General features: G+C 32.7%; 1 protein-coding gene and 1 pseudogene across 1 annotated transcript in view; both read right to left on the reverse strand.

Annotated features, from left to right (window-relative positions):
* Positions 1–1182: 1182 nt before the first annotated feature.
* LOC145249743 (elongation factor-like GTPase 1) overlaps positions 1183–20734 on the reverse strand; it is an 80993-nt gene continuing 61441 nt past the window's right edge. Inside the window, exons 15-22 of the mRNA XM_080111655.1 lie at positions 20275–20393; positions 15829–15974; positions 14385–14541; positions 13200–13331; positions 12666–12813; positions 7044–7960; positions 3334–3518; positions 1183–1474 (exon numbers count right to left, since the gene is read on the reverse strand). Of these exons, the coding sequence (XP_079967781.1) occupies positions 1286–1474; positions 3334–3518; positions 7044–7960; positions 12666–12813; positions 13200–13331; positions 14385–14541; positions 15829–15974; positions 20275–20393 (1993 nt within the window). The 3' untranslated portion in view covers positions 1183–1285. The remainder of the gene's footprint in view (positions 1475–3333; positions 3519–7043; positions 7961–12665; positions 12814–13199; positions 13332–14384; positions 14542–15828; positions 15975–20274; positions 20394–20734) is intronic.
* On the reverse strand, positions 10328–10465 carry LOC145249836 (U2 spliceosomal RNA; annotated as a pseudogene).

Here is a 20734-nt window from a genome sequence, read left to right on the forward strand (position 1 = left end):
GGAGCGGTAGAAGGATCCCACCATTTTCCCAGCGTCCCTGGCAACAGATTTGATGTACGTGTTCCATTTTTGTTCCAGTTCATATTGCCCGCGAATGTTAGGCTGACGATTTTGATGGAAGAATTCTCAGGCAGTGTGTTATTTGTCATGGATATTAGTGATTGGAGAGGAATCTTGTAATTGTTAAGGGAAAGCAGCTTAGTTTTACTAGCATTTTCTATAAATAGCTCATATACCACAATTATAAATAGCTCATATACCACAATTATAAATAGCTCATATACCACAAGGTAATAGAATATTGCGTAGAAGAACATGAAGAGACTTTTTTACTAGTAAGAAAAACTAGTTTAATAAATTAAAGATTTTTATTGATGATGTGTTTGTTTATGTAGGAGTTTTTATAGGTTCATGGTTATTGTGTGCAACTTACCATAAATGTGCGACGTATTCTTGCAAATAATCGAGGTTTTTAAAAAAATTTTATGATGGAGTTTTTACTTTTGTCACTAAATCTGATTATCTTAAGCATTTTTATTTCCAGGGAAGAAAAAAAAGATTAACTCCAGAAATACAAGTACGTGAATACTTTCAAAGAAGAAAATGTCACTGAATAAAAAACATCACAAGGTAAAAAAAAAAAAAAACCCATAGAGTAAAGGAAAAACGTTACAGAGTAAAAGAAAAACACCACAGTGTAAAAGAAAAACACCACAGTGTAAAAGAAAAACACCACAGAGTAAAAGAAAAACACCAGAGTAAAAAAGAATGCCACAGAGTAAAAAAAGAATGGCACAGAGTAAAAAAAGAATGGCACAGAGTAAAAGAAAAACGCCACAGAGTAAAAAAAGAATGCCACAGAGTAAAAAAGAATGCCACAGAGTAAAAAAAGAATGCCACAGAGTAAAAGAAAAACGTCACAGAGTAAAAGAAAAACGTCACAGAGCAAAAGAAAAACGTCACAGAGTAAAGAAAAACGCCACAGAGTAAAAGAAAAACGCCACAGTAAAAAATGTCACAGAGTAAAAGAAAAATGTCACAGAGTAAAAGAAAAACGCCACAATAAAAGTAATACACTGTAGAGTAAAAAAAAGGCTCAGAGTAAAATAAGTCACAACGTAAAACCTGTCATAAGGAAAAAATGTCACACAAAAGAAAGTAATAAAAGAAAAAGTCACAATGTAAAATTCTTTAAAAATATTTATTTTAATCAATTTAGAATTTTTCTTTTACTTCCTCAATTTTTATGGCAACAAAAAAACGACGAATGCAAAATGTTTTGTGTTTATTTATTTTTCTTTAACGTTCTTTGTTTTTCTGCATGTTCCACAATTTTCTCGTCTACTTTGAGACCTTTCCGTTTACGAACGGTATTCATGTATTTTCGTGCCAGGTTATCGGAGTCGGCTTTCTCGCCATAATGGAGGTATTCTTCGTCTGTGACTGGTTCCCAGAATGGATCGACATCTAACACCTGTCGAAAAATACAAACATTGATTAGGCCGAGAAAAAGATTTTTGCGAAGAAGCACAAAATACTAAAACTCTGGATAATGTTGCTTGGTTTTTGTTTGTTAACGGTTTACGTGAGAGGAAGAGTGAATAGGAGGAGGAGAACAGAGAGAGTAGCACAAGATTAAAGGAGAGTTACATCTGCAATATCTTTGGTAGTGAAGGTTAAGTGAGATCAGAAGTGGTGGTGGAAGGGGAGAGAAATTTGTGCTTTAAACTAGTGATGGGACGATTCCAATATTTTATGCGATTCCAATATAATTACCAATTCCGATTTTTTAAAAATCTCTAAATATTTAACTATAAAGTTGTTATTTTTCAAGATTACCGTAAAAAACATTTCCCAATTTCGTACCAAATTCCCGATTCCAATACAATTACTGATTCCAATCACGTTTCTTTATAAATCTCTAAATATTTAGCCATAAAATTGTTAGCTTCATGATTACCGTAAAATCACGTTAGATGTGCAGATATTTTCTCAAATGTAAAAACACATTTGTGAGGGAATGATCTATAGATATTTATTTATTGGTATTTTAAAATCAATAAATATAGATTATTTTATATCATTATTATTAACAGAAGAAGATTGTGTCTAAAAAAAAATCAAATACAAAAGCTAAAAAAGTTTCGATTTTTTAGTTCTCGATTCCGATTAATCGCGCCAACACTACTTTAAACTAAACAAAAATTCCATGAACAGAGTTTCTCATCTAGAATTGCAGAACACAATACGAAGAGATTGCTTCCCAGCTGACCAAAACATGGTTGTTTTCAAATCTAACGTAAAAAAGTTTGTATTAAACGACTTTCATAAATAATCAATTTCCACCAATATTGATTATCGTGGTGTTCATTCAATAACTTGTGGCTTCTAGGCCTTGATAAGCACGGACTCTTTTGCAAAATAAAACAAATATTAGCAGCAGTATAAAAGGATAGGCAGATAATGATGTCATCTAATTTATAAAATGCATTATGTCTTTGTCTGTCTCCATATTTTCAAACTATCTCTTGCATAAATAAAAGTAGCAGAGCAATGTTGGGTCCTCAAATGATCGGATTTTTTATGGACCGTTCTTTTATGGGTCCATAAAAAATCCGATTATTTGAGGCCCCTAGCGCCACTTTATTACTTTTAGTTTTGGAAGAGATAGAGTTTGAAAATATGGAGACAGACAGACAGACATAGTAAGTTTTAGAAATTAGATTTATTTACAATTCATGTAAATAAATATTAGATTTTTATGTAATCTAATGTGCTGGTTGTGTTTATCACTTGTTCTTTTTAATTTAATTTGGAAAAGAATTGCATATACTTTTATTTTCACTGTATTCAATTATTTGTATTGTAGATCCGTTGGTTGGTTTACGACATATCAACCCTTTTCGGGTTATTTAATGCCGAATCCAAAGATTTTGAAGAAAAGTTTTTTTAATAGAATATATTTGTTGTTTTTACGTCGGTTTCTATTTAACCCATAGTTGAGACCCTAACAGGTACTACCACTCCGGGTCAGAGTGGACCTGGGAGCAATGGTAATTAAAGGGTGGCTCCACACTCCCCAAGGCCCACAAGCTGGGGCCTCACCACTGGATATAGTTTAAGGTCATATCCAGGACCCCCATTGAGGGACTTTTACCCTCTGCAGGGGGGGGGGGGTGTCGGCGTATTCTAATGCCCCACCGACAGGGCCTTGTAGATCCGTGCCACCCTTGGTTGACTTAATATATTGTGGTGTTCCAAACACGATCTGGAGCAGCTTTTTTTAGAATACAACCTTAGAGAGAGGAAAAAAAAAAAAAAAAATTGAAATACCTCCCAATGGCTGAACTTCAATTGTGGACTTGCAAGGCCACTGGTTTTCTTTCGGATATCCTCCGCAAACCCAAAGCTGTCAATAATGGGAAGAACGGCTTGAATGATAAACACCTGAGTGCCTTCACGCATGTCTTCGTATAAGACACGACCATTACGTTTGCCAAGGACGGCATACAGCTTACCTGCAGAGAAAAAACAAATTATCATTTCACGTTTTAAATTATTTGAAAACACTTCTCATCAGATTCAGAGGTCATCAAACAGTGAATCTATTTTATATTTCTCTTAGTCCCTCTGGCGATTATACTTTTTTAAGAAACTACTGGACCGATCTGGCTAAAATTTTGCATGGACCTTTGTTATGATTATGCGCAGCAAACTAAGTATTATCATATCCATACATAAACAGTTAGGGATAAACCACAATATTACATTTACTCCAGAAGTTTTCTTGGAAACTACTGGTGCGATTTGCTTGAAATTTTGTATGGACGTTTGTTATGATAAAATGCAATGAACTAAGTACTATAGTATTTGTTGCACAGTTAGGGATTATTAAAGATTAGTATTTAATTAAAAAAATGAGCGCAAATGTAACTTTCAATTTGGCATAAAATACCCATTCAAAGTCAATGGGCAATAACTTTTGCCTAGTTTAATGACTGTTTTCCATGTGTTGTTGGGCAGCAAATATTTAGGTACTTATGCAGAATAAGAACCATGCTTTTGTCTGAATTTTCTGATCAGTTTACGTAAAAGCATTGGAAGGTTTCAAACAAAAGTTTGGTGACTTTTTTTGCGCAAACACTAGCCAACTTTTTCAATGGAAAGAAAAATATTCTGTTATTACAAAGATAATTCAATAAAAAATTAATTGAAAATATCTTGTTGTTGTTTTGAAGGAAAAACAATGAATAATTTGACAATTTTTACAAAACTTCAAGAAAAGTTAAAATTCAAATCAAGAAAAAACAATCATTGTAAGGTAAGTTTCAGGAAAAGATATCTATTTTTTTGAATAACAAATAACTTACATTAAACAAAATAGTTTTTGATTTTTTTTATATGCTTCTTTTTTATGATTTCGTTCAAATCAAAATAAATATTTGTATTTTATTTTAAAATAAACCAATGGTTGGAAATGTTTTCTTAAATGATGTTTGTTCGCTGCTGTGATTTCATTGGCTCAGTATTTTACGTAAACTGTCTGGAAAATTCCTGCAGTAGCATGGTCCTTATTCTGTAAAATACCTAAAGTTAAATAAATCTTGTTTGTTTTTTTTTTCTTTTAGCGAAATTAATTTAAAGTAAAATACAAAAATTAGCAATGGCTAAAAAAAACAAAACAAAAAAAACAAAACCCCTGCTTAACTACTGCTAAAATAATAACAGATCTCATATTTAAAGCGATTGTGCATAAAATCTCCAAGGTTTCATAGCAAGACGCTAAACTGTTGATAGTGTAGTCGTGAATTGTTGATGGTTGGTCCATGCTGATGACAGGTTAAACCCAGAAACATGTTCATGGATCAAATTTTATGTGCATAGAAATATTTAAATAAAATACTTAAATAAATGAAACTAATAAAATAAATAAAAAAAAATAAATACAAGGGAGGTAACTTCTCTCTCTTCATCGCCTTAATTAAAGCGAAAGTTGAAATACAAAAATAAGTAATAATAAAAAAAAAAAGTGTACATATTGCTAAAAAAAATAACAGATCTCATTATATATATATATTATATATATATATATATAATATATATATATATATTATATATATATATATATATATATGTATTGTAATCATGAAGGGAAAACTTATCATTCACAATTAAAAGTAAAATGCGTGAAACGTTTAAAAAAAAGAAATTTAAAAAGGGAGGAAATAAAAAGGGCGGGGGAAGCCAGCTGACCGGTTTCGCCCTCACTTTCTCAAAGCTGTATTGAGGGATTTAAAAAGGAAAAAATCAAAAACATGTACATTATTAAAGTAAAGTTACGTTGCGTTCTGTTCATTGTTGAAAAAGAAAAAAAAACAGGGAAGCGATTAAAATAAAGCAGCGTAATGATATTTTCAAAAATTCTAGTGGTTAATCGTGCTCAAATCTAAGAAACATTCTCTCTGTTTACAGAGAGAAAACCTCTTCAACTGAATGTGAATAGTCTCTAAGATCTTGAGATGGAATGTTGAATGAGCACGACTCGGGATTGAAAATGAGTTCATGCTGAAGTTTGCTGCACATAACATTTTCTTTTTTAGAAAATGAAGGCAAAACTGGTCAGCTCACTCCCGCCTCTTTATTTTTCGTTCTCTTCGCCCTTTAAAATTTTTTTTTTTTATGTGTTTTACGCATTTTACTTTCAATCATAAATAGTAAAAGTCTTCCCTTCATAATTGCAATATTTAAATTTTGTAACCCCCAAAGAATCATGAAATAGACATATATATATATATATTTAATATGTATCAACTGTTTTATTATGTATGGTTGATTTCTAAAAAAAAAAAACCCCAAAACGTTAATATCTGTACGTCTCATTTTTGAAATCGGTTACAACAATTTCGAGTACAGAATCAAAAAGAACATATAATTTCACATGTCAAATTCTATCAAAATTGCTTCACAACTTGCGAAATGGCAAAGAAATTAATAAATTTTGCGTGAATTGGTCTGTAATTTCAAGTATTTTATATATTATATATATATATTGATGTAATTTGGAACCTGAATTTTTTAGCTTTAAATGCTTATAACTACTGAATCAGTGTGAATATTTACAAAATTCAAAACTCCATTTACTGAACTTGTTATTTAATCAAAATTGTTAGAACAATCTAAAATAAAAAAAAATAACTGTGTACGTTACCAATTCGCATCTTATTTTTAGGGTTTTGACATTCTTCAAATCAAACTTGGGAATTTTTGCTTTTTTTTTTTTTTCATTTTTCTTAAACTTTTTCTTCTAGGGGATGGGACATTCAACCAGATGTCTGATATTTACCCCTATTTTAGTGAGTCCAACCAAGAGATCTTTTCAGGATTCTAGCCGTCCCTTTCAGTGCAATCGTTTGTATTTCACTTGCACTTGGTTCACCGGTGGGAATCTTTGTGCAATTTCAAACTAAACCCTTTATTTAATTCATGGGACTAGATTGTTCTTGTCCTGTCAGTCACGATTGAATAAAAGTCTTGTTTGTTAATTATTGTTAGTCACAGTCTAATAGTGTTAAACTCCCGATTAAAACTGATTGCTAATCAACATGATTATCTGTTGCACCATGAATCTGAGCTTGGCATAAAGATTCCAGAGTTTGAAAAATTGCATCTAAAGAAGGTCTGAGGTTAGATTGGCCAAAACATGAAAATAACAATCAGGGTGAGAAGAATTTTTTTGAAAACTCTTTCACCACAAACCAGAAATATTGCGACTTGGAGATAAGCGACTACTATTTGGGATCATTTGGGAAGTTGGGCTGTGAGATGTTTGTTTACATTACATTTAAGCCTCTGCAGGTTAGTACAATCAAGGAAGCAAGAAACAGGGAAGGGACTCCAAAGTTTAGCAGTCCAAGGGAAAAAAGCTATTAATAATCTGAATATTCTAAATTATCAATTCTCATCTAAAAAAATCTTCTGTAACGTAACACAAGAGATGAAAAAAATCTTCTGTAACGTAACACAAGAGATGAAACGAAACTCACCTAACACATCCGCAGTCGCCTGAATGTTACATTTGTACATCGCTGCCATTAATCTTTGCGGTTGCGTCTGGAACACTTTCCGGCATCCTTCCTTCATCGTTGACATCAGCTGCCCTGAAAATGGGCCATAGGCCAACTCTTTACCGACGATACTGTCCGTTTCGGACGTACCATTTCTCTCAAGGATCAACGCTTCACCATTAACAGCTGGATGAGGAATGTCCATGGGTGCATTACCGTTGACAACATCAGTCTCATAGTCCCACTGCTCAACGCAGAAGCAGACGCCGTGCAGCGGTTCTTCGCATAACGGACCTGCAAGAGATGCCATTTGAAATCCACTGATGATGCTATGATCGTAATTACGCAAGTCACCGGCTTTACCTTCAATGTAATTCCAAATTGACGGACGCTTGTAATCGGGTATATGGTTAATGAGTATGTTGCAGCCGACATAACGCGGACCAAATGACCAGATATGATCAACAAATCCGTTCCATTCTTTGCCAGCCTTGTTGAAGGCGTCTGTCAGTTGGACGTGTAAGTTCTTGACGTTTTCTGCCAAAGTTTTGTTAACAGCGACCAGTTCTTGTGCGCTACTCTTGTTAGAGATTTCCTTTTTGATGTAGGCTTGGAGGCCCTTCAAAATGTCCGTACTCTCTTCCAAGATCTTGATGACAGATTCTGGAAGCGCTTTCGCCCGAATTCGAAGCATGCATTTCTGGTTGGGTGTGCGCAATTCAACAAGTCCGGGCTCAATCACTTCTTCGTCTTCCTCCATGTCACGCATCCGGGAAGTTTTTATGAAATTCGTCTCCAAGATGACCTCGTTCACCATGTCTGTCTTTGGGGGTTCCACAATCGTTTCCCGGAATGGTACGATTGGTAACGAAGCGTTTACACCACATTTGGCATATCTGAGGAGAACAAAAAAAAAAAGACAGTTGAACGTATAAACTCAAAAAGCGATAGAAGTTTGGGCGCTCATAGAAATAAAGTCAATTTTTTGATAACTACCATTTACTAAGCAGAAATGCAAAAGATAATTTTTTTTTTTAAAAGGGGTTACAATATATCAAGGCCTGGAGCCACTCGAGTATAAGGTTTAATATGTGTATTGCAGTTATTGGAACAGTTGCATAATAATCATTTGTAGTGGTAATTTGATATAATTACATTATTTACAACGAAGGTTGAATAAGAACTTGTGTACATTCGACTTGAAGACAATATTGTAGTCAGCTGAAAAGTAGACCAGTGGAACAGAGTTCCACAGGTTGATAGTTCTAGAAAAGAAGCTTTGTTCATGGAATCCAAGTTTAGATTTAGGCACCAATAGCGAGTAGGGGAATTTATTGATCCTGATTTTGGCTAGACGAGTGTTTTTTGTAAAAGATTGGTGAGAGGGGGGGGGGGATAATAGATTGGACCTCAATCGGACACTTTCAATGAAAATAGAGACTGAACAGAGACAAACTCGCAACATCTCTTCTGTGAGAAAGAGGTTGCAGAGAAGAGAAAACGGCATCCCCCACTAGATTACAAAGTCTGTTTTGAACTCTGTCAAGGTAGGATAAGATGCTTCTAGATGCTCCTGCCCACATGTGGCAACAGTACTCCATCTTAGGACATACTTGGCTCTTAAACAGGTACAGAATTGCATGAGTAGTGAAATATGTACTGGAGCAGTAGAATGATCCAATCATTTTTCCAGCGACCTTGGCAACGTACCCCCAATAAACCCGACAACCAGCAAAATCCCACCCCTACACGGGAGAGATACCTAGATGTAAGAAAGCCTTCTACTCTAATAGTTTCTTCCCCAGAACTGCTAAACTTTGGAACTCCCTTCCGGGTTCCTGTTTTCCCAACTGTACTGACATGCAGAAGTTCAAGTCTAATGTAAACAAACATCTTGCTGTTCCAACTCTTTACATAGTATCCCTGCAATTTATGTCCTCAATAGTAGCCCTTTACATCAAAGTAGCACTGTGCCTCGTTTGGGGTGAAAATGGAATAATAAAAAAAAAAAAAGGATTAGATGAGAGGATGCTAAAATAATCAAACATTAAATAATTTTAAGAAAAAAAAAAAAAAAAAAAAAAAAAAAATACGTAGTCTCCAAAAGAGCCAAATGAAGTTATTCCCAGAAATTGCCAAAATTTTCTTTTCACAATATAAACAAATTCATTCATATTTTAGTTTCAACTTATTAGCTAATTTAATCCCCAACCCTGCCTTCGAAAAACCTCGATAAACTGCTCCTGCCCCAAATTTAATGGATAGCGAAAATTAAATGCAAAGTTTTAATTTTATTGTGTTTATTTAACTTAATTTTTTCTTTCTTTAATTTTTTTAGGCATCACCACTTATCAAGGCCAAGAGGCAACTCGTGGATAAGGGTTAAAGAGTTTACAGTAGTCAATTGGACAATATAGTAATCATTAGTAATGGAAATTCGGTAAATTTGTTAACTTAAGTGGAACGGTACATCAAGAACTTTACGTTGGATTTGGAAGCAACCATATTATAGTCAGCTGGAAAGCAGGAATCGACATTGCAAAATAAAATCATATTGGATAGTAATTTCAAAATAAAATATGAATGTGCAGTTTTAGCCCGACACTGAGGCGCATTGCAATATCTTTGTGGGTTTTGGGTAGACTATATAAAGTGGGAATTCTGTATATGACCAAGTTTTATTGTTGTTTATTAGTTGTTTTTTTTCTTTTTGTATGATTTATTAACTCTATCAATTTCGTTTTGTATGAATTCTGAAGTTAGTTTCTTCATTAATGTTTTGATTTTGACAGAGTTTGAATATTTTGTTATTGCATTTCTCTATTATAAAATTATTATAAAATTATTATAAAATTATTATGAAATTACTAACTCCATTACAAGGTACCACCAGTTCTTCCCGTTAAAAAAAAACTCAGAAAACTTGAAACCCTTGACCCAACTAACAAAACCATGAAAAGCCTAGACATAGAATTCTTATACACAAACGTTCCTACTAAACAAGGCCGATAGCCATTAGTCGCGTGCTCTCGTGTAATGAATGAATGCGTGAATGTAGGATTGACATGAAATTCTTAAAGATAAACTAAAATGACCGAAAAATGGGTTGAAATGACTTAAATAAATAAATAAAAAGTAAATGACTTAGAATGACTTTAATGACCTTAAGAATGACTTCAATGCTTAAAAAAATAACTGGAATCCTTCAAAAACAACTTGAATGATCTGGAGAATGACTTGAATGGCTTTGAGATTGGTTGTAAAGTGGGTGATCATTTTACATTAAATTAATAGAGAAAAGTGATCCCCCACTTTATATCACAAAGTTACAAACATAAGTACAGTATGTAGTAAGAACAGATACTACATTTTGATCTTGGCCAAAAGGCCAAGAAAAGGGTATGTATTTGCTCTCCAACCGAGCAAATTAGGCACAAGGCCGATTTTAAAAGTGAGGAGTGAAGGGGAAATGGGGACCAACTCCCCGGGGAGCAGGGGAGCTGGATAGTGACAATTGGTATGATAGGTTGCCCCTACATTGACCAAAAGAGAGTCGCAAACCTGATAGGCCCTGAACTGGCATCTAAGCTTCAGCCTCTGTCCCATCGACGAAATGTTGCATCCCTCTGCCTTTTCTACAAGTATTTTAGTAGTGAATGCTCTGACGAACTGCAATCACTTGTGCCCCCACAACGTGTGCACCCTAGACAAACCCGACAGGCTACTAAATCCCACCCCCACATTGTAGAGATCCCTAGATGTAAAAGATCTTTTTACTCCAATAGTTTCTTCCCCAGAACCGCTAGACTCTGGAATTCCATTCCAGGTCCCTGCTTCCCCAACAGTACTGACGTGCAGAAGTTCAAATGTAACGTGAACCGACACCTTGCTGCCCAAATCCCTACATAGTACCCCAGTAGTTGTTGCCCCTGATAGTAGCCCCCTACACCAAAGTGGCAATTTGCCTTGTTTGGGGTGAAAATGTAATAAAAAAAAAAAGGTCTTATATGTGGAGCTGCCCCCACATATGGTCTTTGCTTGCAGTATCTGCCGGAACAGATGCTGCACTTTAATCTTGGCCCAAAGGCCAAGAAAAGGGTTGTATTTATTTGCTTCCCCACTGAGCAAATAAGGCACAAGGCCGTTTTTTGATGTGGAGAGAGAGGGAAAGGGGTACCAGCTCCCGATGGATGGGAAATGGGAGCTGGATAGTGACAATTGGTATGAATGGTTGCACCTACATTGACCCAGGTCTTATATGTGGGGTGTTCCCCACATATGGTCTTTGCTTGCAGTATCTGCCGGAACAGATGGTATTTATTTGCTCCCCCACCGAGCAAATTAGGCACAAGGCCGATTTTTAATGTGAGGAGTGAAGGGAGGGGGAAGGGGAAAAGGGGACCAGCTCCCGAGAGGTGGGAAATGGGAGCTGGTTAAAGGTCAGGCATGTGGGGTCGCCCCCACATCTGGTCTTTGCTAGTCATAGCTTGCAGTATCTGCCGGAACAGATACTACACTTTGATCCCGGCCAAAAGGCCAAGAAAAGCTAAGAACAACATCTATTAACAACAGACCTTTGATCTTACCCAAAAAGGCCAAGCACAAAAGTGTTACAGACAGACCGACCGACCGACCGACCGACGGACGGAGTGACTTATAGAGTCGCTTGCACGCGACTAAAAATGTATCATATATATATATATATATATATATATATATATATATAGTTATAACGATCAAAAACTAAAGGGGAAATAACTCTAATAAAGGAAGTAAGAGTTATTTCCCTTAGATACAAAAAAAGATAAAGACTGGAGAGTTCCAGCCAGAGAGAATAGACAAGATGGCGACTTCGCTAACACGTGCATCAGTCATCACATCGTGCCGTAAATATAATTTGTGTTTCGACCATAATAAATAGTATTTAACCTAAAATGAGCTTGTTTACTTTTCATTCAAATATTCCATGATTCTGACAACCCATTTCTCTGGACATTATATATATATATATATATATCTATATACACATATAAAATGTTTATAGGAAAACTATGCTTAGTCAATTATATTTCACCTTTTATTTATGAAGCTCGATGTATGTTAAATATAACTACAGAGCATATACAAATAAATGACAAAAAATCTGCATTCCAAATTCCAAGATACTGTTCATCTTACTGTTTATTTTTTTTCAGGATGTTAAAATGTTCAATTTTTAACAGCACCCGTGTCATAGCGCAGAAGCAATCATATAATTATGTCATCTTTTGAATATTTTCCGCCCTGACTAATCAGACGAATAAAAACTCATTAACTTTAAAATAAAAACATCATATCATATCAGAAGAATAGTAGCAATTGTGTTTTATGTGTATTCACGCCAAATCAAAGATGGCTGAATAGCATAGAACATGAAATTATCAATGAACAACATCTTGGAATTTGGAATAGAGACATTTTGCCATATATATATATTACAGAATCTCATTTGCATTATTCCGTCGACAACATGGAGCTTAAAAGATTAAGAAAATCAAAGTCAACCTTTTTTTCTTGATCATTTCTCGAGATGCAAAGTGAAATAGATGGACGTATCCTTACCTATCTGTCAGGTCATCTATACATCTTCGTAAATGTACTTCTCCCGCTGCAACAATCACATGTTCACCCGTTTCTTGCACAAGAACTTCGACGCAAGGGTCAGCTTGGTTGAGTAACCGTAAACCTTTCTCCAAGAGCGGCATGTTCACTGGCAGAAAAAGAAATAATAAAAAATAGAATATAAAGTCACTGCAAGTCGAGAAAAACTTGAAGATTTTTATTAAATTAAGTTTGATTTAAGAGAAATGACTCTTGCTAACCATTTTGAAATAAAATGTCAAAAAGCAAGGGAGATAATTCAACAATTATTCGTACTTAATAGATTTCTACAAATTCACATTATTTACTTAAAAACGATTTTCTTTAATCAATTCATGTTATTTTTTTTGGAATATATTTTCATTTAGTCACAGGTATGTACATCACACAGGTTTTACTTTATTTTTGTTTTTTAATACCAGAGGAATTCTAAACAAGAACAATTTTTTTATGTCCATAGATAAATAGCTTAGCTTTTTCAAATGATTTCCTTACTAATATTTGTTGGCTCCAAAGCCACCCGTACAATTGGTGAAGCCTCAAAATACATGTCTGTAAATGCGGGGCAAGCGACTGTCTGTGAAAGAGTGGCAGTTTTTAGAATGTGGTCCTCTAAACCTCCAAGACCTGTGGAAAATATAGCAACAATAACATCATTAGAAATGGTTTAATTTCAAAGAGAAAATGGTATACTATCAGGACGACGGTTCTCATCTTCAGTGTTATTCTCGTGTTTCGGCGGATAAAACTCGGAACTGAAAATAATACTCAAAATGAGAACAGCAGTCGAAATAATCCAAATCGTCAACTCTCACCCAGATAATCCAAATCGTCAACTCTCACCCAGATAATCCAAATCGTCAACTCTCACCCAGATAATCCAAATCGTCAACTCTCACCCAGATAATCCAAATCGTCAACTCTCACCCAGATAATCCAAATCGTCAACTCTCACCCAGATAATCCAAATCGTCAACTCTCACCCAGATAATCCAAATCGTCAACTCTCATCTACAAAAATTCAGAAACAGAAAATGTTTTATATTATTTGGATTCTTCAAACTCATCTCGAGTGCCATTTGCACAATGTTTCGGTCAATTTAACCTTAGACTTTCTTCAAGTGTATTTTGTTGAATATGGGAATCTTTCAATTGGACTTTGGAATTTGCACAGACTTTCAAATGGAACCTTTTATTTAATCCACAGAAGAAGCATGCTTCCGTAAATCATAGGACTTCTAAGTTCAAAGTAATTTGCAATTGTATTTTGAGTGTTGCCTATACTAAGGATTGAACCTCGAGTCTTCAGAAAAGTGTAACTTTACAACTGAATTTTACCAAGGACTTTATCCACTATGCCACAGATCCTGCAGCAGATCAGACGTTGTATTAACCAAAACAGTGAAAATAACTCAAGATGAAAACTATAGTCTAAAGAATTCAAATAATACAAACAATTAACATTTGTTTAAAAAATTCAGAAACAGAAAATTGTTTATATCAATCTTTGTAAAATGGTGTGTACGTGAGGGGGTGAAGCTTAATAACAATTTTATGGCGAGAGGAATGGAATGATGTAAGAAAAGTCAGAATGAGAGTGAAAGAGGGTGGGGAGGTGGAAGGAGGAGAGGTGGTGAATTGAAAGAGAAGAAGCAAATAGATGTGGTCGGGTGTCGATACCTAAAACATTCCCAGCTGGTACCTCCTCCATCAGCTCGAGTTCCCTCCCCATGAACATATAAAGATCTTCCACTTGAAACGACGTGATGTGCTGACCAGTCGGAAGTTCACTCACTGTTAAATTGCTCGACTCTTCACAACTCATCTCCTCACGATCCTGAAATATGAAATTAAAAAAAAAAAAAAATAATAATTTTACAAAATAATCATTTTCTTTTTAACAAGTTCGTGCCGACATCTTTTGGCAGTTTATAAGTTTATAAGTTACTGGAAAAGAAGCAGTTAAAAAAAACAAAAAAAAAAACAAAACAAAACTGATATAATTTGCTAATCAGTTGTCAGCAGACGATAAGTTTCAATTAAATAAATCAATTCCAAAAAGAAAATTTTGTTTTAACCTCTGCCCACACACAAAGAAAGCTAATTTATTTTAAAAAAAAAAAAAAAAAAAAAAAAAAAAAAAAAAAAAAAAACAAACAAACAAAAACGCTTAATATGATATTTTAATTTGTCCAGATTTCGTATGTTTCATTATGGAGTCGTGATTTCAAAAGAAAAAAAAAAAAAGTATTTGGGTGCCATCAGTTAGAATCGAACCCGAAACATTCAAAGCTGGTGATGTTACCACTGTATCAATGCGACACGCATAAGAACTGATTAAAAATTAAAAATCAACATGAATAAACAAGAATACAAATGGATGCATAAAACGCATAACGATTTTTTCACTTTTGACTCGTTTTTGACCCCTTAAAAACTATTTTAACTGGCGAAAGACCCATAAAGAATGGTCCGTAAAAAATCATATCATTTGGGGCCTCTAGCACTGCTCTCAGTTTCGGAAGAGATAGAGTTTGAAAATATGGAGACAGACAGAGATAGTAAGTTTTATAAATTAAATTACCTGCAAATTTTAAAAGACAAGCGATGTCACAAAAGCTTAACGACACGGCACAAATATTGTATAAGTTTGGTAAACTGCATAAGTATAAAAAATGTTTATTTCCAATGCAGCAATGAAAAATATTGCTGCAAAAATGGTGGGTTCCTTCTACCATGCTAGAAAAATACTCACACTTGCTAGTATTATATATTTCTACAAAGCCACTATTCGTCTATGCATAAAGTATTGTTGCTACATCTGAACTGGTGCATCTACTACTAATCTTTCGCTCTTAGACATGTTGCAAAAAATCTAATAATATGTACTGTATTCACAACCAAGTTCTAACCTCTTTTCGATCGTCACAATGTTGCATCTCCTGTACTTGTTTTCCAAATTTAAATTTAATATGAACAGACATCTTGCTTCTCAACTCCGTATTTAAAGTGTCTATGTAAGCATGATCCCTTGATTCACAGAGAATTCTCATGTCTCAAATGCAATGTGTTTAGTTTGGGGTGAATAAGCATTAAAAAAAAAAAAAATTTTCAAGTGCCTTACATTTAAAATTTTAGCAGGGTCATGTTTTGGTCCCAAGACATACAACTTGCATCCTTTCTTGACAGTTCCACTAAAGATGCGAGCAAAAGCGACAAATACGTGTTCAGATTCTTTTTCATCTTTAGCGCCGTCGGTGTTGTTCACTTCTGCAATGAAACAAATAAGTAGAACAATCTATTTCATTGTTGATGGACAAAATCGGAATTACATGTGACAAATCTTTGAACGCTAAAAAATGTTTTTTTAGTAAAACTTTGGTCTCAATAAAAAGAACAAAACACTAGCCTAAGGTCAAACTATAGAAAACAAAAACAATTTCAATTATTAAATTTAAAAGATTTTCATGATGATGCTGGCCAGCCATACAGATATGATTTCAAGTTGAACAGGCCCATTTGACAAAGGTAACAGTATTCACTTATGGGCCAGGAGACTTGGGTTCAAGCTTTGGTTCAGTCATACAACAGACTTAAAAAAAAAAAAGAAAAGAAAAAAAAGAAAGAAAAAAAAAAAGAAAAGAAAAAAGAAAAAAAAAAAAGAAAAAAGAAAAGAAAAAAGAAAAAAAAAAAAAAAGAAAAAAAGAAAAAGAAAAAAGAAAAAAAAAAAAAAAAGAAAAAAAGAAAAAGAAAAAAAGAAGAAAAAGAAAAAAAGAAAAAAAGAAAAAAAGAAGAAAAAGAAAAGAAAAAAAAAGAAAAAAAAAGAAAAAAAAGAAAAAAAAGAAAAAAAAAGAAAAAAAAGAAAAAGAGAAAAAGAAAAAGAAAAAAAAGAAAAAGAAAAAAAGAAAAGAAAAAAAGAAAAAGAAAAAAGAAAAGAAAAAAAGAAAAAAAGAAAAGAAAAAAAGAAAAAGAAAAAAAAGAAAAGAAAAAAAGAAAAAGAAAAAAAAGAAAAAAAGAAAAGAAGAAAAAAAAAAGAAAAAAAAAAAAAGAAAAGGTACTTGATATCCTCTTACTAAACATTCAGCATTTAAAAAGGAAGTAGTTATGAGAACGGATTGGTGCTCTACACCTTGGTGGAGCAGCTAATGAAAAGGAAGCCTTTGGGTTGCCCTTAACTATAGTTAGGCCCTTTAGCCATTTTTTTATTCAGTTGATTAAAGTTTTAATAATTAAATGACATTTTGCACCTAACTAAGTACATAGGATCATCTAGTTATAGTCAGCTAACGTAGTTTCTAACTTCCGGTGTGGCTGCTACCAAAAGCGATGACAAGGCAAATCAGTTCCTTCGCTTTTTTTTTCTCATGCCTCTATCTCCCATGTACATGTTTTTTTTCTTTTTTTTTTTTAATGTTTTTCTGATCTTTCTTTTTTTTTTATTTAACTAGCGGGGGTGGCCAGCATTGCCCGGGTGTTTGTAGGTGTGCGTGTAGGAAAAACAGTGTTGGAGGAAAAGAACGTGGAAAAAAAAAAGTTTTGGTAGGCAGGTAGGCTCGAACCCGAAGTCTTGAGGTGAAGACGGAAAAGAAAGTGAAAGAAAACGTGATATCTTACCGGGACGCTAAGAGGGCAGAGGAAGTGAGAATCGTTCAAATTAAATGATTAAAACGTTAAGTGAATGAGTTCCCACAGGTGTATAAATTTAACAATGTCAAACATCACGCACTTAACTTTGGCTGCAAGCCAGTTAAGCTTGAAACTTTCTGCGTATTTGTTCGTTTCCCCAAGATGTTGGGGGAAAACCAGCTCCCCATGTTCGCTTTTATATTATAGATAATCATAAAAAAGTTTTTTCAATCTTATTTTAATTAAGAATAATTGAAATTATTTTTTTTTTGTAAAGAATTATTAAAATTATTATTTTTTAAAGAATGATTGAAATTATTATTTTTTTTTTAAAGAATGATTGAAATTATTATTTTTTTTGTAAAGAATTATTAAAATTATTAATTTTTTTAAGGAATGATTGAAATTATTATTTTTTTTAAAGAATGATTAAAATTATTTTTTTTTAAAGAATGATTGAAATTATTAATTTTTTTAAAGAATAATTGAAATTATTAATTTTTTTTAAAGAATTATTGAAATTATTAATTTTTTTAAAGAATGATTGAAATTATTAATTTTTTTTAAAGAATGATTGAAATTATTAATTTTTTTTAAAGAATGATTGAAATTTTTTTTAAAGAATTATTAAAATTATCATTTTTTAAAAGCATGATAGAAATTATTTATTTTTTTTAAAGAATTATTAAAATTATCATTTTTTTAAAAGCATGATTGAAATTATTAATTTTTTTTAAAGAATGATTGAAATTATTAATTTTTTTTAAAGAATGATTGAAATTATTAATTTTTTTTAAAGAATGATTGAAATTTTCTTTTTAAAGAATTATTGAAATTATTTGTTTTTAAAGAATTATTGAAATTATTATTTTTTTTTTTTAAGAATTATTGAAAACACTTTTCAAAACTATTTTGGGAATATTATATATTAACTGTTTTTCTCATGTTTGAAATTTGGATTTCAATTTTAATTTTATACTTTCCTAAACATATATTTATTATATAAATTCAAAAACTTTTATTTTTAAAATTCCAAAACTCAGAATAAAAAAAAAAAAAAAACATTTTTATATTTCTATAAACATATTTCTTATAAAATTTCCAATGAAATAAAAACTTTTATTTTTGTAATTTTGTTATTAAAAGTGCAAATAAAGACTAATTATGTTATTTTTATCTTTTTATAATTTTGTTCATTTTTATCTTTTTATAATTTTGTTCATTTTTATCTTTTTATAATTTTGTTCATTTTTATCTTTTTATAATTTTGTTCATTTTTATCTTTTTATAATTTTGTTCATTTTTATCTTTTTATAATTTTGTTCATTTTTATCTTTTTATAATTTTGTTCATTTTTATTGCATATTTTTCAATAATGCCCTTTTCTTACATTTTACTGGCGGGGGTGGTTGTAAAATATGCTTAAATATGATATTTTAATTTGTCTAGATTTCATATATATTATTATAGAGCCGTGATTTCAAAAATAAAACAAAAAGTATTTGGGTGCCATGAGCTACAATCGAAACTGAAAAGCATTCAAAGCTGGTGACGTTACCACTGTACCAATGTGACACGGTTATAAACTGATTAAAAATAAACTAAGATAAACGTACAAAATGTATAAAGATTTTTTTCAATTTTGACCCCTTTTTGCGCCCTTAAAAACTATTTTAACTGGCAAAAGACCCATAAAAGAATGATCCATAAAAAATCCAATCATTTGTGGCCCGTAGCACTGCTCTGACTTTTAGTTTCGGAAGAGATAGAGTTTGAAAATATGGAAGCAGACAGACAGACATAGTGAGTTTTATAAATTAGATTTCAATAAATCGCTTCACAATAGAAATACTCAAGAACAATAAAAGTGAAGGAACTGATTTGCCTTGTTACCGCTTCCGGTAGCAGTCACACCAGATATTAGGATTGGTTGGTTGTTTTTGTTTTACGGCATATCAACCTTTTTCAGGTTATTTAATGCCGAATCTAGTTATTTTAAGGAACGATTTTTAATGGAGTATATATATTTTTTAAGTCAGATTCTATTTAACCCATAGTTGGGACCCTAACAGGTACTACCACTCCGGGTCAGAGTGGACCTGGGAGCAATGGCAATTAAAGGGTGGCACCACACTCCCTAAGGCCAGCAAGGTGGGGCCTCACCATCGGATATAGTTTTAGGTCATATCCAGGACCGTCAGATGTTAGGAAGTATGTTAGCTGACTATAACCAATCATCTCGATGATGGCCTTATAATCATGTATTTGGACATTCCAAACAGTCACTCATCTAAACATCAATCCAACTAGATAAAATACTATAATGAAATTATGGTGCTTATTTACTATTAGGTACTACTAAAAATTGCATTTCAAGTAAAACGTTATTGTATCTGCACGTCATATTCAAATATACAAAATAATAAAAAAATTAGTAAAAAAAATGATCAATTAGAAAATCGCATAGAACTTATTAAAAATACACATTGGTCTTGTTATACTTTCTTGATCCGCCATTGCTAACAGTGGGAGTACTTCAAGTTCCCGGAAAACAAGGGAGATAAGTCGTACTTTCATTTAAGCAAGTAAAAAGAAACATAATATGATTAAACAGAAATTTACAATAAAATTAATTTTTACTTGTAATCAATCTTCTCAATTGTTTTTCATAATTTTTGGTTATTTTACTTATTTCAGCATGACACGCAAGTACATCAAAATGTTTTTCTTTTATTTGAAATGCAATTTTCAATTGTGACTAAATAATAAAAAAAAAGTTCCGACATTACTATTGCACATACTGGTAAAATTAAACTATAGACCATAAATAAAAAATAAAGTCAGAGTTCAAATATGAAAATTTCTTGGTTCAAAAGAATTTTACTTTTTCGTGATGTTTGCCAAAGAAAACTAAAAAATAAGAAAATAAAACACAACAACAAACCATTTTCTTTTGATTTTTCTTCAAGTTTTACACCGTTTGATTCTTCTGCGTTCAATCTGCCTGCACGACGTTCCAACAACAGACGCCTTTTCTCTTGTAATTCAGCTTCTGTCAAAGGACTTAAATAATAATTAAAAAAAAACAATTTATATATGTATATAATTTCCTTGTTTTTTTTTACATAATTTGTTACAATCTGGCGTAATATCGACATAATCACGTTGTTACAATCTGGCATAATATCGGCATAATCACGTTGACACACTGGTTCCCATCAGATCACTGAAGTTAAGCAACGTTGAGCCTGGTCATTACTATAATGGGGGACCAATTTGGGAAGTCCAGGTGCTGTATGTAGGAGGACGCTGACACCTCCCTGCAAAAAGTTGCAAAAAACCTAACATCGTCATCTCCCCTAATGGGGATATACATGCGACTGAGGACCGCTTGTGAATTTCAT

The sequence above is a fragment of the Euprymna scolopes genome, chromosome 28, assembly GCF_053919585.1.
Source record: "Euprymna scolopes isolate OS-2025 chromosome 28, ASM5391958v1, whole genome shotgun sequence".
Lineage (NCBI taxonomy): Eukaryota > Metazoa > Mollusca > Cephalopoda > Sepiida > Sepiolidae > Euprymna > Euprymna scolopes.